Below are 14,822 nucleotides of genomic sequence, written 5' to 3'. Positions count from 1 at the left end.
CAAGTCACTAAAATGACTTCTTCAGCAGTTTCTCATATATTCTGTATCACTGATCCCATTGTTTATATTTCTGCGTTTTAACCGCAAGCCTGACACAAAATGCGCATAAGACATTCAAAAATATTTGTTCTATTAAGATCTGCCTTCAACAAGCAAAGTCTCCACCGTGGTGGGGGTGTCTCTGCAAGCCCCTCTATTAGTCCTGGATTCTGGGTGCTCGAAAACCACTTGTGAGCCTTTTGCCAGGTGTCTCTATCCTCACCTCTACCGGCAGGCTCCCGGAAGCTCAGCAAGGAGGGTGTGTGGGGAGGGGGTGCGGTGGGGGGATTGGGAAGGGGTAGACTCGCCAGGGAAAGTCGGACGTCCTTGTTGGCAGGAGGGCTATCTATTGTCGTGTGCCGCTCTCCTCCCTGAGGGACCCCATCCGGTTGGGATCCCGCCTTCCTGAGCCCGAGGCAGTTGTGGGGAAACCCCTCGCCCTTCCTTGCACCCCAGCGCCGCGCCTCGCCCTCGCTTTCCCGCACCACCTGCCAGCCTTCAGGCCTTGCATCTTCTGCATAAGCCCGGCCCTCTCCACACCTGGCTCTGAGCGAAAACTATGGAGGTGGTTCCTGCCCACGGGCAGGTGGAACTGCCAACGGTGAATGCCTCAGGGTGTCCCCCAAACTTGCTGCGGGAAGGGGGAAGGGGCAAGGGAGGAAGAAGTGGATTTCACTGCCCAGGAAAATCACGGTTCTTAAATCTTAAATTAGGGGAGGTGTTGAGATGGATAGGAAGCTAAGGGGGAATCCAGGGAAATCCATTAGCCAAGCAGAGGGTAACCCAGGCGGCACACACCGGTTACTATGACAATACAACCGCAGCTCAAGTTGCCATGGCAGCTACGTATCCAATCCGATTGGTTTCCTTTCTCTTCCTCTTGGGCTCCACCCTATTCCCTCCAAAAGTCTCCCAGCGTGCATGGGGAGGGCACCCGTGGAGAGCGAGGCCTTCACATCACTCTTCAGTGGACGAGGGCAGACAAAAATCAAGGGACTGGCGGGTGGAACTATAGAAGGAAGGGGCGGTGTTTCCGGTGGGGAAGAGAGGAGAAGTGAAAGGCGGAAGAGAAAAAGTGTTGGGGGGGGTACAGACGGGGGAAGACTTTAAGTGTAACTCCCAGTTGATTTGGGCTAGATGTTCCTGGTGAGGCTGGGGTTATCCCCTTGCGTGGGAGGAGAGGGGTGGGTTGGCAAGAAGCCGCCAAGCGCAACCACAAAGGCTCTCAGCGTCGGCCAACGTGCCACACACCCGGCTGACTCGAAGACGGACCTGTGCCGAGTGGCGGAAATCACCCGGAGGGACCGGCGCTCTTGAAATCTCGCGAGAAAGACCTCTCCCACTTCCTTCCTCTGATTCTCCCTCCTCTTTCCCCTGCCCCCTCCCTTTTCCTATTCCCCTTCCCCCTCCCGGGTCGGAGTGTGTCTGCGCCCCAAGAGCCAGCAGTAGCTAGAGCAGCTTTCCTCACTCCCTCCCCCTCGCCTCACTCATCGCCCCCCCCCCCGCCCCGCCGAGCGAGGAGGAGCCGGAGGAGAGAAAGATGGCGGCGGCCGCCAGCACCCGCGGTGCCGCGGGGCCGCTCCGAGGAGCCTAAGAGACCCACGGAAGCTTCGCGGGAAGACGCTGCGGCGGAGGATGAGCCTGCAGAGCGCGCAGTACCTCCGGTGAGTACTGAGGCCGGCCTGGGACGTGGCGGAAGCGGGCGAAGGGTTGGGGTTTGGAGCGACAGACCTAGAGGTGTTATGTCCGGAGTGGTGGGGGAGTCGCTGTGTCCTCTCCTTTCTGGGTAGGAAGGCAGGGGCTGCGAAGGGATCGGCGGGGCGGGGTGGTCACGCACTCGCTTGCATGGGTGCTTCGCACCCGCCGGCTCGGCCAAGCTCCACAGTAGCCGGCCAGTCCCGGTGCGAGGAGGAGGTTGGGGAAGCGTGAGAATGTGTGTGTGCGCGCGCCGGGAGTCTCCGGCTCGCCTGCGAGAGGTGGGAAGAGGCGCCCGTGGAGGCGGCGGTGACCCGCAGTGGAGGTGGGTGTGGAGGAGTCTGATCCCGCCGCAGGGGTGAGGTGGTGTGGCGTGGTATTGGCTGGAACGTTGCAGGAGAGGACCGTGTGGAAGTCAGCACACCTGGGGGAGGGGGGGTGTGCACCGGAGGCGAGGAGACCGCCGGAAGCCAGAGCTTGTTCTTCATTCGCAGGTTGGGTGTACAGAGGAAATAATGTCCTCTCTGGTTAGTTGGCGAAGTCGGGGGAACATGAAGAAGGGAATGGATGGGGAAATGAAGAAGGAGGGAGGTACGATGGACAAGGTTGTGTTCTCGAGAAAAAAAAAACTGGGCTAAAAACAGTATTGGGAGATACCATTTTTAGAGTCGTGTTCATCAAGAGTGGTGTAAGGAGCTTGTATGTCAGAGGTAGTCTGACGCATGGGTACTATGTGTATGCTTAGGAGACATGTCTGGGTTAGAGGGAGGACAGCGATTGGTGCACATTTCAGAAAGAAGATCCGGATACTTTGGGACTTGGTACCTGATGGTGAGAACATAAGACACCAGCTATTGTGCAGCCAGAAAGGTTCCATGAAGCTGCGTAAGAGCTTAGAAGTAAAGTTAGTATAAAAAATCTTGATGGCAGAGAAAAGGCTATTGAAGCTTGAGATTAATTGGGGGAATTGCTTCATAAAAACGATTTAAAGCTATTTCTTTTCATCCTTCAGAAACAGAGCTAAGAAAGGCAGGCCTTATGGGAAGTTTTTTTTTTTTTTTTTTTTTTTAAAGGAGGTTTCATACCTTGCAGAGGAGGGAACTGGGTGGAATAGAAATCTAAACTGAGAAGAAAGGTCAGTTGGCTGTTTAGTGAAGTGAAAGTATTGATGTGTGAGAGAAGGGGTATAGTTAGGAAATACACACCGTGGCTACTATACTTTAGAAAGTATCAATACTTTTATGCAGAGTGTGAAGAGATTAGAATAAGATCTTTGAACTATGCTTAGACGTCTCAATATAACATAACACAAATGCCAATGACAATAGTAAAATTGGAACTGGTGGAGCCTACTTTTTCCCTGTATTATTTAATGTCTGATGAAACTTAAAAAATATAACAGAGACAAAGATTTATAATAGATGCTGTAGGAGATATGAAAACCATCAAGACAATTTCTAAAAAAATTGCTGTTTAGTTTCTATTAGGCAAGTAAATTAACAATGTAGAGTACAGTATGGTAAATACCATAGAAGATAGCAAGTGTTATGAGTCCAAAGGCACGAGATTATTTTACAATTGGGGAGAACCACGAAAGGCTTCCTTTGCTCTTCATGATTCATTAGTTGTTTGGTTGATCACCTGCACAGGAGTCATTGTACCAACTAAGAATGCAAGTAAGAACTCCACCTTCCTCTCACAGAGCTTACAGTTTGTTAAGCTTTAAAGAGAGCACACTACTTAAAATGAACTTGAAGAATGAACTATTATTCTGACAGGTGTGAATTAAGATTCGATGTGGAAGGAAACATGTGGATAAGGAAGTTGGAGAGGATTCAGTTAGACAAGAATGTAGAGTAATACAGCTGGAAAAGCTTAGATACAGTTTTCTTAGGTGTGACTCTTGAAACAGACTAAGAAAGTTATGCAAAGAAGTTAAAATTGTTGAGGATCACATCTAGTACTGTGCTACACGTCTCTTCATTCTTTCCACAAATATGTATTGAGAACTTAACGTATTCCGGGTGCTGAGGATATATGAGTTAATAAAAGAGGGAACATGGAAAGAATTTCTGTAGCAGAAGGACATAGTCAAGGAGCATGAATATGTGCTTGTCAGGTGGTCACAAGTGTTAGGAAGTGAAATAAGTATATACTTTTTATAGAGACATCATATAAAGGGAAACTTTGATAAGGTGACCATATTTAAGGTATTTCTGAATATATATTTCTAGCATATAGAGTTAGTGTATTAGGAAAGTTACTCTTTATGTGATATAATAGTGGATACTTAGGGCTATAGAAATAAGGTCTGAGCAGTCGGAGTAGAAAAGTGATGGGTTGGAAGAGTGATAGAGTGGTGGTACTTTTAATAGACAATCGTGGGCTTCTGTCTAATATGTCTTCCACATCATAAGTCAGCATGGTGAGGAAGATTTTTCCTTAGGCTGTGGAATCAGTGGTAGACAGCCTGAGATGAATTTAGATTTTTGAAGAAGAGACAAAAGGAATGAACACAATGTTAAAATAACTTGTCTATTTCCAGCTGAAATTGAATAACCCAAAAGGGGCCACAGAGGACTTGGAGTCCACTTAAGGTTCCTGGGAAACAATCTTGTGCCTCTGTTATAAGTAAATAAAACGGGTCTTAGGGATTATAACAATCTGGAACTGAGGAGTCAAAAAATAAAAGGCTTCCACCAACCTCATCTTCCCTTTTTTTCTCTGGATAATCATTGCATTAAAAGGCTGTTCAGAGGTGACTGGAGAATGTCTTCAGGAAATATTATGTTTACTTTAAAATAGAATTTCATTTTTATAAAATCAAGGAAGCTGCTGGGTTTGCTTAATGAGTGTTGTTGGAAGTATAGCAGTTATTTGTGTCCTTGATTTAAGGAGTTTTGTTCACCTGCCTTTTTCAGTTTGTAAAGCCATGACTGGGCAGTTTTTACACTGCGTAGCTATAAGTCTTCCCTCACGTGGATCACATAGATGAAACTTAGTTTTCTCGTAGCTGAGTTTTAATTTCTTAAAATGAATGAGTTGGGGCGCCTGGCATTAAAATTGTGAAGTGATGGCAAGCCAGGGAATCAGATGGCAATTTCAAGAAAGAGAGAAATGAGGATATGAAGTAAGAAGGCTCAGCAAGACTGAGAGAGAGTAAATTCAAGGGATAGAATTAGTTTCAAGTTGTAGAAATAGAGCAGAGGTGAACGAATGAAAAACTGTGTCAGAAAGAGGTGATGTTCTGGAGAGAGGAGTTTTTATTGTTAGAAGGGAATGTTATTTTTTAAAAATAGTAAATTGATATGCCTGTCCAAATGAAAGAGTTAAAAATACTTTCTTAAATTTTATAATGATAAAGAGTGACCTTAAATGTGAAAGTTAGTTCTAGGCTAAATACATATGGGAATTTCTTAGTCAAATTTGAAGAGAAAATGTATTTTCTCTTTTGATTTATGACAACACGAGAGATTTTAAAAAGCTTTGGCATCTCTTGAGTAGAAAAGAAAATGGTAAATTGACTGTAGTTAACTTGGTGGGGGTGGGAGAAGGGTAAGGATAGGGTATAGATGAGATAGCACATGAGATATGCTTCAGAAGAATGACATTTTGAAACAATAGAAATAAGGAAATTAACATATCAAAGAGGGAAAAGCTGGGGTGAGGAAAGTATTAAAATACCAGACAGAGAAGATGTCATCAAAGTTGTTTCCCAAGGCAAGAGAGTAGAATAATCTAGCCTTAGGGAGTACCATCCAAACAAGTGAAATCCTATTATGAAAGGCGGCACAGGTGCCATTCATCTCTGCTGCTATTGTGGGAGGCAGTGTTCACATATCTGTTCTTCCCCTAATTTTCTTCCTTTCTTTCCTTCGCTGTTCTGTTTGTTTGTTTGTTTGTTTGTCTTTAATGTCTTTGGTATTAGGTACCTTTATAGGAAAGGTCCACAAATTTTTTTTTTTGGGGGGGGATCCTTTTCAGTGATAAGTCTGTAGTGAAAAGGCACCTTTCCAGGGATACACTTCTTTGTCAGAAACTTTTGTTACCAGAAGTAAAAATACTGTAATGTCCACAGACTTTTCTGAGACTGTAGAGAAATGGTTGTCATTCAAATAGGAATGAAAATATGCAGTATACAATATTGTAGGATAAAACGTGTGCCTGTAAATTTTGGGGTGAGGCTGAATAAAGTAATAGGCCAAGTCTTGTTAATAGCCTGAGTTGGAGAGCAAAGAGAATAGTGAAAGCCTTGAGAGACACATATAACCAAATAGCAATAGATGTTCTCCCAGGTTCTAGAAAAATAGAATGATGCTGGGTCTGATACTGTCTCCTGAACCTGTGAGAAGTCCTATAGCACACCCTACTTTTAATTAATGTGGTCCACTAAGTCATTGGCTCCCTTGCTCCATTCCCTTTGCCCCACTGTGCATTTCCTTTATAGAATGTAGAGTAGCTTTGGTTCTAGAAAATCAGTCAAATGTGGCTGATTTACCATATATGGTAAAATTATTTGAAATAAATTACTATCTCTTGAGACTTTGTTATAACGATTGTAATAGTTAGTGCATTACCTACTTGGATATTGACTAGCTAAATTATTTTTGCAGTTAATTTTTGCTTCCTTTGTGGTTTCAGTTGGATTTAAAGTGCATACTTCCTGTTTTAGCCTGTGTTTCATTTCTTTGTTAAAAAACAGCTCTGTTGTTTTCTACCTGATAGCGATTGCTGAGGTGTTTGTTGTTGTTTTTAGTGGAGTATTATAATAAGATCTGGAGCCACCAGTATAGCAAGTTTTAGGCAGTGTTAGGGTGGAGAGTAGTGCCGACTTTCAAAGGGCTAGTTCATTTTATACTAGACTAAAACTATTTTCAGTCTTCAACTACATCTCTAAGCCTGGCTAGACCTTCAGGCTTTTGTTGTAAGAGGCATGAATGAGTGCTTGAAAGTTCAGATGGCTTAGTTTAACTGATTGCTTGTTCTGAGAATAAATTATTAAGCAGATGTCTTGCACATAGTGGCTTGTTCATCTGTGGGCAGGTAGCTGGTGGATAGTTCTCCAAGTTGCCATTTAAGCTTTGCAGTCAAGTTATATTTAAATTTACTCACTGTATCGATGTGAAAAGATTCATTAGAAGTCTAGGAGATTGTAACTAAGAAGGGCTAATCAACAGTTACAGAAAATATTGAGAGAGTTTTGGCACACTTGTCACATGGTAAGTGAAACTTGTAACCAACTCCTTTCTTGTTAACATGTAATTGGAGCCGCTTAAAAAAGTTTTCATTCTCTCTTAGACCAGTTTTTAACAAGAAGAGGTGAATGTATTAGTTGTTTAAGAAAACTTTAGGAATCTTATATATTGCACAACTTTGACTTTTTTTCTTGTCTGCTTAATGTAAAACAAGGCTTCTCAGTCTTACTGGTATGTTGGGTCAGATAAATGTTTTATAGAGGGAGGGTGCTGGCCTGTGCATTGTAGGCTGTTAGCAACATCCGTGATCTCTGCCCATTAGATGCCGATAGCCTTCTCCCCGCATGATTGAGAACCACCAATTTAGAAAATACAGTAAGTAAACTGTATCATGATATCATATGGTCATCTTTCTATTACTGTAACATATCTGAGGTAATCTGCTTACAAAGAAACAAAGTTTGTATTGGCTTGGCCCTATTGATTTGGGCCTGTGATGAGGCAGTACCACATGGCACAGAGCACAGGTGAAATGACTTGCTAACCTTATGGCAGCTGGAAAGCAGAACAAAGATCTACAGTCTCCTTTAAGGGCTTGTCTCCATGACAAGAGCTTACAGGTGATGTCATTCTTAAAGATTTCACAGCCTTTCAATAGTGCCACTGTAAGTAAGGACCAACCCCTTAACAACACGGGCCAATACAACTAAACTATAGTCCATTTTCTTGTTTTCTCCTTCAAGGAACCGATTGTTTTTTTAAGCTTTTCTTACCAGTTTTCTCTTAGGTAGTGATGGACCTAGTTACTGTGTCCATCCTTTATAAACACTTGTAAATGCTTTGTTTTTTAAATTTGGGGTTTATGTTATTGAATATAAATTATTGAATTCTTACTGTGGGTAGAGCACAATTACAGGGGTTTTGATGACAAATTCAAAAGATACTAAAGAAATACATTTAAGTTCCTGTAACAGCTGGTAGCCTGGTAAGTCCTGTGATAGAGAAACAAAGATACATGTGTAGGAAAGACCAGCAGTGGTAGAGGTGGGATGAGGAGAACATCATTGAAGAGGTGAGATTTGATCTGGATATTGAAAGACTCATACGTTTTAAAAGTTGATATTGGTCAAATTGACATTTCAGACAGGAAGAAGTATCTGTTGGCTCTTTTATTACAAATAAATTTTAAAAAATGTCCTTCAGTCATTCACATGACGTTAGTGTTCTACAGTGACATTGAAAGGTTTTCTTAGGTAACAGTCTTATGGATAGAGAAGTGGAAAAGTAGAGATGTAGGGGTTGTAATTCTGAAGAGTTGATGGTTGTTAAAGGCCTTAAAAAAGCAAAGCAGTGTGGTCCAGTAGATTGCCATGGCATCCTTTTCTTACCTGCTAGGACGGTTCAGTTGTGCTGCTCTTCTTTCAGTCTTTTAAATTAATTCCCTTTGTCAATGGTCTTACCGCTTGTGAACCAGTCTCCATTTTTATAAAAGTTATTTTCTGTTCTATTTTACCTTTAAATTTTGTCCTCTTTGCCTTTTTGTTTTTCCTGAGTGTTTCAGCTTTGCCCTACAACATGTTTTTTCTTTTATTGTGATCCAGTTGCTTTTCCTTAGTACTTTATAGGAATTGATGCTTCCCACGTTGCCAGCACCTCATAATAGCCAAGTTAACCCACTGAATATTTTCCTTTTTCTCTTTTTTTCTTTCTCTCTCATGTTCACTTTTGTTTTCCTTTCTCTATGTCTATCCTTTCACATCCATTTATCCCAAAGCAAGCTTGTGGTGCCACAGTATATCACAGGTCCCTGAGGATAAAAAGAAAATATGCCCAAGTAGTTAAGCTCACAAGTGCTCAATTACCTGTCTAGTTCTAGCTATGTATATGTAGAGGCCCTATGGGAATTCTTAAGCTGTGTTGCTAAAAGCAACAGAGATCCTGATTACCTGGCCTATTTAGTTTTTCTGGCCTACCTCACCCTACAGTGCCAGAACACAGACCTCATTCCTGTTCTCTCAGCATTTCTTTCCCTCCAGTGTCACTCTGTTCACAGAAGAGTGCAGACAAGTATAGTGCTTTAAGACTAGTCTCTGGAGTGGAACTGCCTGGATCTAAATCATAGGCCTGCCACCTACTAGCTGTGTGTTACCATAGGCAAACTACTTAGATTTTTTGTGCTTCATTTGCCCCATGTGTATGGTAGGAATAATGACAGCATCTATCTCTTAGGTATAAAAATAGGGGGCTGGGGATTGAGCTCACTGGTGTAATTGCTTGCCTGCCTGGCAAGAGCGAGGTCATGAGTTTGATCCCTGGTACCAAAAAACTGAAACAACAACAACAAAAAAACCCCACAAAAATCAAAGTGCTTGGGATGGTTTTGGCACATACTAAATACGTGTATAACACCAGAAAATTAGCCTCTGGTGCTGACTGATCACTTTGAACCTCTATCTTCTGGGCATTTGCCATTTTAGAAGCCTTATGTCATTTAAGCGTAATACTCTTAAAAGTAAACTTTTATTTTTCTCTTTCTCCTTATCCTTTTTCTCATGTGTTATTTTCTCCATCGGTGCTTCCAGACCCTCTCCTTCCAGTTTAAACCTTTGCTGCATCATTTTGGAAATGTTGCTTTCCTCTTTTCTGCTTTTTTCTTACCAGTGCTGTCAACTTTATTGCCAAACTGTTGAAATACTTTTCCATCTGGAACTTTGCCTACAGTTCTTACAAGCTTTGAGAAAAAAGCATTGACTTCAGGGTTTGAACACTGTCCATTATTTCCTCAGCTTTTGAGCCAACAATTTAGCATCCTATGGGTCTTGATTTCTTTAAATGTAAAATGGAACATTGATCTCATGAAATTACTGTTAAAATCGCAAAAGCTTACATGTGTTTGACAGTTCTTGTTTCTCATTCAGGCTAAATTCTGGTTCTTTTTCAGACTTCCAGCACCTGTGCCACTGCACATTAATCTTGTGCATAGTAATAATCCTGAAAAAGTACATGTTTGTTTGTTTTTTTAAAAGTACATGTTTATGGCTTTTCTTTCTTCAGATTTCCTAATCCGACATTGTTGACCTACCATAAAATAACCCTTATCTACTTCTGCCAAGTGGTATCTCCTTAAACTTTGCTAAGAATCAAGCCATAGTAAATAATTTGCTAATTGTCTTCTAAAAGTGATATATCTATCTAGTCCTGTTAAATCTTCTTTTCCCATGCCATTTCTGCTATAGGAATTGCCACCTTTCCTAGCTTAGCTTAATAAGCATTGTCTTTTTCTATGATGACTCCCTTACCTACTGTAGTGATTTTTGCATTCTTTGAACATGAGGAATTATTTCTTGATTTTGTAGCGATCTCATTTTGTGTGTGTGTGTGTGTTTTTTTTTTTTTTTCTCTGCAGGTAGACTGTAATGGAGAACACGTATCAGCATTTTTTAAAGGCATAGAATACGTAATAGATGATAAATAAGATTTTCATGTTTTTCTTATTCTGCAAACCATTTACAAAATACTTACTTGCTATAGTTTAGATCTAATATAGTCCCCAAAAGTCTCATTTGTCTGGAAGGTGGTTGAATCATTGGGATAATTTACTCATCAGTGGACTCATCTGCTGATGAGTTTAGTAGCTGAAAGTGCTGTCAGGAGGTGAGGCCTTGTTGGAGGAAATCACTGGGGCCCTCCTGGCTGACATGGGTTGAACAACTTTGCTCTGCCACACACTGTACTGTTTCTGTCCATAGAACTAAACAGTGAACCAAAATAAACTCTTCTTCCTTTAAGTTGAAGGTATTGGGTGTTTTGTTCTAATGATGGAAGTAACCAGACACTACTGTGTGCCAGTGGTAGGCTCTGAGAATATAAAAACATGGGCCGATTCTTGTTCCTTAGGAGACTGGTCTTCTCAGATGGAGGAACACAGGTATTGCATAAATATTTCAATGTAATGTACACCCTGTGTTACATACTTTCAAGGGTTATCCCAAGTATACTAAGGGAAATGGAATTTTTCGTATCTGGGGGTACAGGGAAAGCATCTAGCCTCAAACATATGAACTCAGTTTTTGTTGCTGTTGAACTCTTTTTGAGGCCTGTTCTTGATAGATTGCCCAAACTGTTCTCCTGGGCACAGGTTGTTCTCATGTCTCATCCTTCCCAGTGCTGGGAAAATAGGCCTGAAATCACTTTTAAAGGATGAGTCAGACTGGTCATGTGAATAAAAGAAAGGAAATATGTAGCAGGCAGAAGAACAACAGTAATGCCTCAAGGAAGTGTGTTCGAGGAACTCAAAGTTTGGTATTAGGAATGACAGAAACAGGTTGATGTAAATATGATCAGAAGAGGGTGGTGATTGTTTATGTTACACCACAAAAAATGAGAAATTCTAACTACTACTCATTTCCCACATTTTTTAAATACATTTATTTGCCATTTCTAGTTCCTCTGAGAATCCAGGGTTTCTTTTAAAAAATCTGGTCATTAATCTTAAGGGAGCAATTCGTATTTGAATGGCTAATGTTTGTATTACATGTTCCTACTGGACTAGGCAGACACAAGAAAAGACTTGCAGTTTGTTGAGTACTTCCTTTGAGAGTCACAGTTTCAGATTTCTGCCCCCTGCATTTGTATATAACTTCATCTTGGATAAAAGTTACTTAGAGTATTCTTAAGTTATGTGGGAGATGGTGAAAGTTTAGAGACATGTAATTTTTTATTAGTACATTTTAGATATAAACTGATAACATTGATCTTAGGGAATTTGTATCTGTACATAGTATGTTTTGCTTCTTTTTTTCTCATTTTTCTCCTCTCCCTTCAATCCCTTTCCCTCCTTTCTTACAAAAGCTTTGTTTTCATTTGTTTCCTTCTTTTTTTGTTTTCCTTTCTTTTCCCTCTCCCTTTTTCTCCTTCTTTGAACATTTTCTTTCCATTTCCCAATATCTGTTTTACATTTAGACCTTTATTTACACTTTCAATTTCTGACACCAGAGAAATGATGTGGTATTTATTCATTTTGGTATCAGGAATTGAATTCACAACCTCACACTTGCCAGACAAGGGCTGTGCCTCTGAGCTGTGTCCAGGTCAGTGATGCAGTATTTAAATGTGTGTCTGATTTATTTCACATAAGAGTGTGTTCTCACGGTGTACTCATTTAGTTAGACATGTCTCAAGCTTACGTTTCTTTGTGGCAGGGTGGTACTACATTGTATAAAAAAAACCACATCTTTATTCATTCATTGGTTGATGGGCTTTCGGGTTATTTCGAAGATTCAACTATCGCAAACTATGTCATTATAAAAGTGGGTGTGCATATATTGTTGTGGTATCATGTTTTTAATTCTTCTAGGAACATACCAAGAAGTGGGATAGGTGGTCAAAAGGAATCTCTACTTTCAGTTTTTGAGGAATCCGCACTGATTTCCACAATGGTTGAACTCTTACCTTCAACCCTGTGAGTGTTAGTTATTGGTCGATTTCTTGATAATAGCCATTCTTTCTGAAGAGGGCTGGAATCTCAGTGTTGTTTTAATTTGCACCTCTCAAATGACCAGTGACTTTAAAGTTTTTTTTTATATATTTATTTGCCATTTGTAGTTCTTTATCTGAGAAGTATGTTCATTCAAATGTCCATCTTCATGCTGGTTCTTTTAAGTTTGGGAGGGGTCTGAATTTTTTTTTTTTTTTAAGTTCTTTATATATTCCAGATAGTAGTCCTTTGTCTGAAGAACAACTGGCAAAAGCTTTTTCCCACACTAAGGTTGTCTCTTCACTCTGTTTGTGGTTTTTCTTGCTGTGCAAAAGCTTTATAATAAGATGCGATCCCAGTTGTTGATGCTTTGCAGTATTTCCCATGCAGTTTGGGTTTTGTTCATGAAATTTCTGCCTCCACCTATGTCTTCAAGATTTCTATGTACTTTCTCTTCCAGTAGATTTAGTGTTTCTGTTTTAATATTTAGATCTTTTATTCCATTTTGACTTTAGTGCATGGTGAAGGGTATGGATCTAGTTTTAATCTTTGGTATGTAGAAAGCCAGTTTTTCCAGCATCATTTATTACAGGTTATCTTTCCTCCTTTGTCAAAGGTACGGTGACAGTGTGTTTGAAGTTGTTTCTGTGTCTTCTAATCTGTTCACAAATCTTCAGGTCTAGGTCCCCCCACCCCCCAGTCTTTTTGAGACAAGTGTCTCACTATGCAACTCAGTCTTGGGCTCACTTTGTAGCCCGGGCTTGCTCAAAAATCCTCCTGCCTCAGCCTCCTGAGTGCTGCGATGGCCGGCAACATGCTGGGTTTTTTTTTCCTTTTCTTGTTGTTTTTTAACAGAGCTTTGTAGTGAAAGTTTAAGTCAGGGAATATGATGCCTTCCTACCTTACCTTTGTTGCCCAGAAGTGCTTTTGCTGTTCTGATTCCAGGTGAATTTTAGGGTTACTTTTTCTAATTCTTGAGGCATTTTGATGAAGATTTTATTAAATCTGTGTAACAATTTTGGCAGCATGGCCATTTTTACTACATTGGTTTTTCCTACCCCAAAACAGGGAAAATCTTTCCAGTTTCTGATACTATCTTCAGTACCAGGGTTTTTTTGGTTTTGTTTGTGTCTTTTTTGAGGCAGGGTTTCACTGTATGGTTCAGGCTGGCCTTTGTAGTCTTTGTAGTCTAGGCTGGTCTCAAACTTGAACAATCCTCCTGCCTCAGCCTCCCAAGTGCTGGGATAAAGGCGTGTGCCACCATGCCGGGCTCAATATCAGTTTTGAGAGTACCATTGTTTTCAGTGTAAAGGTCTTTTACTTGTTTCCTTAGATTGATTCCTAGGTCTGTCTTTCTTTCTTTCTTTCTTTTTTTCTTTCTTTCTTTCTTTCTTTCTTTCTTTCTTTCTTTCTTTCTTTCCTTCCTTCCTTCCTTCCTTCCTTCCTTCCTTCCTTCCTTCCTTCTTTCTTGGATGCTTTTGTGAAAGTTGATTTTATGTCCAGCTACACTACTAGATTTTGTTATTAAATCTAGAAGTCTTTTTTTTTTTTATTTAAAAGGAAAGAGAGAAAAAAAGAACAAAACAAAACAGTGTAAGGGTACACGTAATACAGAACTACAAAAAGAAAAAAAAAACAGTAAGATATCACCAGTTAATAGATTACACACTATCATCTTTGAAATGGTGATTCAGATCACAGGATCAAAGCATACAAAGTGAACATTCAAATAGTGAGACTGCAAACAGTTGGGTTCAATGATCCAATCAAAAATATTAATATGGTCATCTATTTAATACACCTAAACACACTTGCTATTGTATCCTTTTGGGCACTTCTTTTTTCCCCTCTCTGTTTTTTTGTCTTCGTTTTTATCGGTACTGGGGATCAAACTCACAACTGCCTGCTTACAAGGCAGGTGCTTATGCCGCTGAGCTAAATCCCCAGCCCCTTCCCTCTCTTTATTACAACAAAATTTACATGTTTTGGGTTTTATTGCTCCCATAGATCTTATTACTTTTTTTTGTAAGAGAATAAAAACATGATAAAACAAAGCTGTCAGTCAAAACCAAGGATAGACATAGCACATGATGTAAAAACAGAGTACAAGGTTATCAACAATGGTTACCATAATGCCTCTTGCTTCCTTAAGAAGAATTGTCCATCTCATTAGGTATTATAAAGTTGAACAAAACAGTAGAGAACAAGTCCAATAAAACCTAAACATTGTAAACCTTAGAGCTTCAAAAGATGATAATAGTCAAACCAGAATGTGCATCAAGTGAATCTTACTGCCTTCAAAGTAGTTGCCTATAAATCTAGAAGTCTTTTGGTGTTTTATGTATTGTGTCATCTGCAAATAATGATAATTTAACTTCTTCCTTTCCTATCATTATTCCTTCTATTTGTTTTTCTTG

At 40.5% G+C, this 14,822-nt stretch overlaps 1 protein-coding gene across 12 annotated transcripts in view; it reads left to right on the top strand.

Moving 5' to 3' along the window:
• The first annotated feature begins 1,273 nt into the window (after positions 1-1,273).
• The window catches only part of Smg7 (SMG7 nonsense mediated mRNA decay factor), an 84,282-nt gene continuing 70,733 nt past the window's right edge, over positions 1,274-14,822 (top strand). For 4 of the 12 annotated variants that reach the window (XM_063239701.1, XM_063239700.1, XM_063239699.1 and 1 more), the window contains exon 1: positions 1,274-1,703. In XM_063239701.1, the coding sequence (XP_063095771.1) occupies positions 1,675-1,703 (29 nt within the window). In that variant the 5' untranslated portion in view covers positions 1,274-1,674. The remainder of the gene's footprint in view (positions 1,704-14,822) is intronic. The other 8 variants (XM_063239707.1, XM_005005822.4, XM_063239702.1 and 5 more) reach the window with 7 other exon arrangements.

Source organism: Cavia porcellus, unplaced genomic scaffold (assembly GCF_034190915.1).
Source record: "Cavia porcellus strain 051 isolate PalLab524CR breed Dunkin Hartley unplaced genomic scaffold, mCavPor4.1 scaffold_29, whole genome shotgun sequence".
Lineage (NCBI taxonomy): Eukaryota > Metazoa > Chordata > Mammalia > Rodentia > Caviidae > Cavia > Cavia porcellus.
The sequence above is the reverse complement of the archived record's forward strand: the minus strand, read 5'-3'. Positions and strand labels throughout refer to the sequence as shown.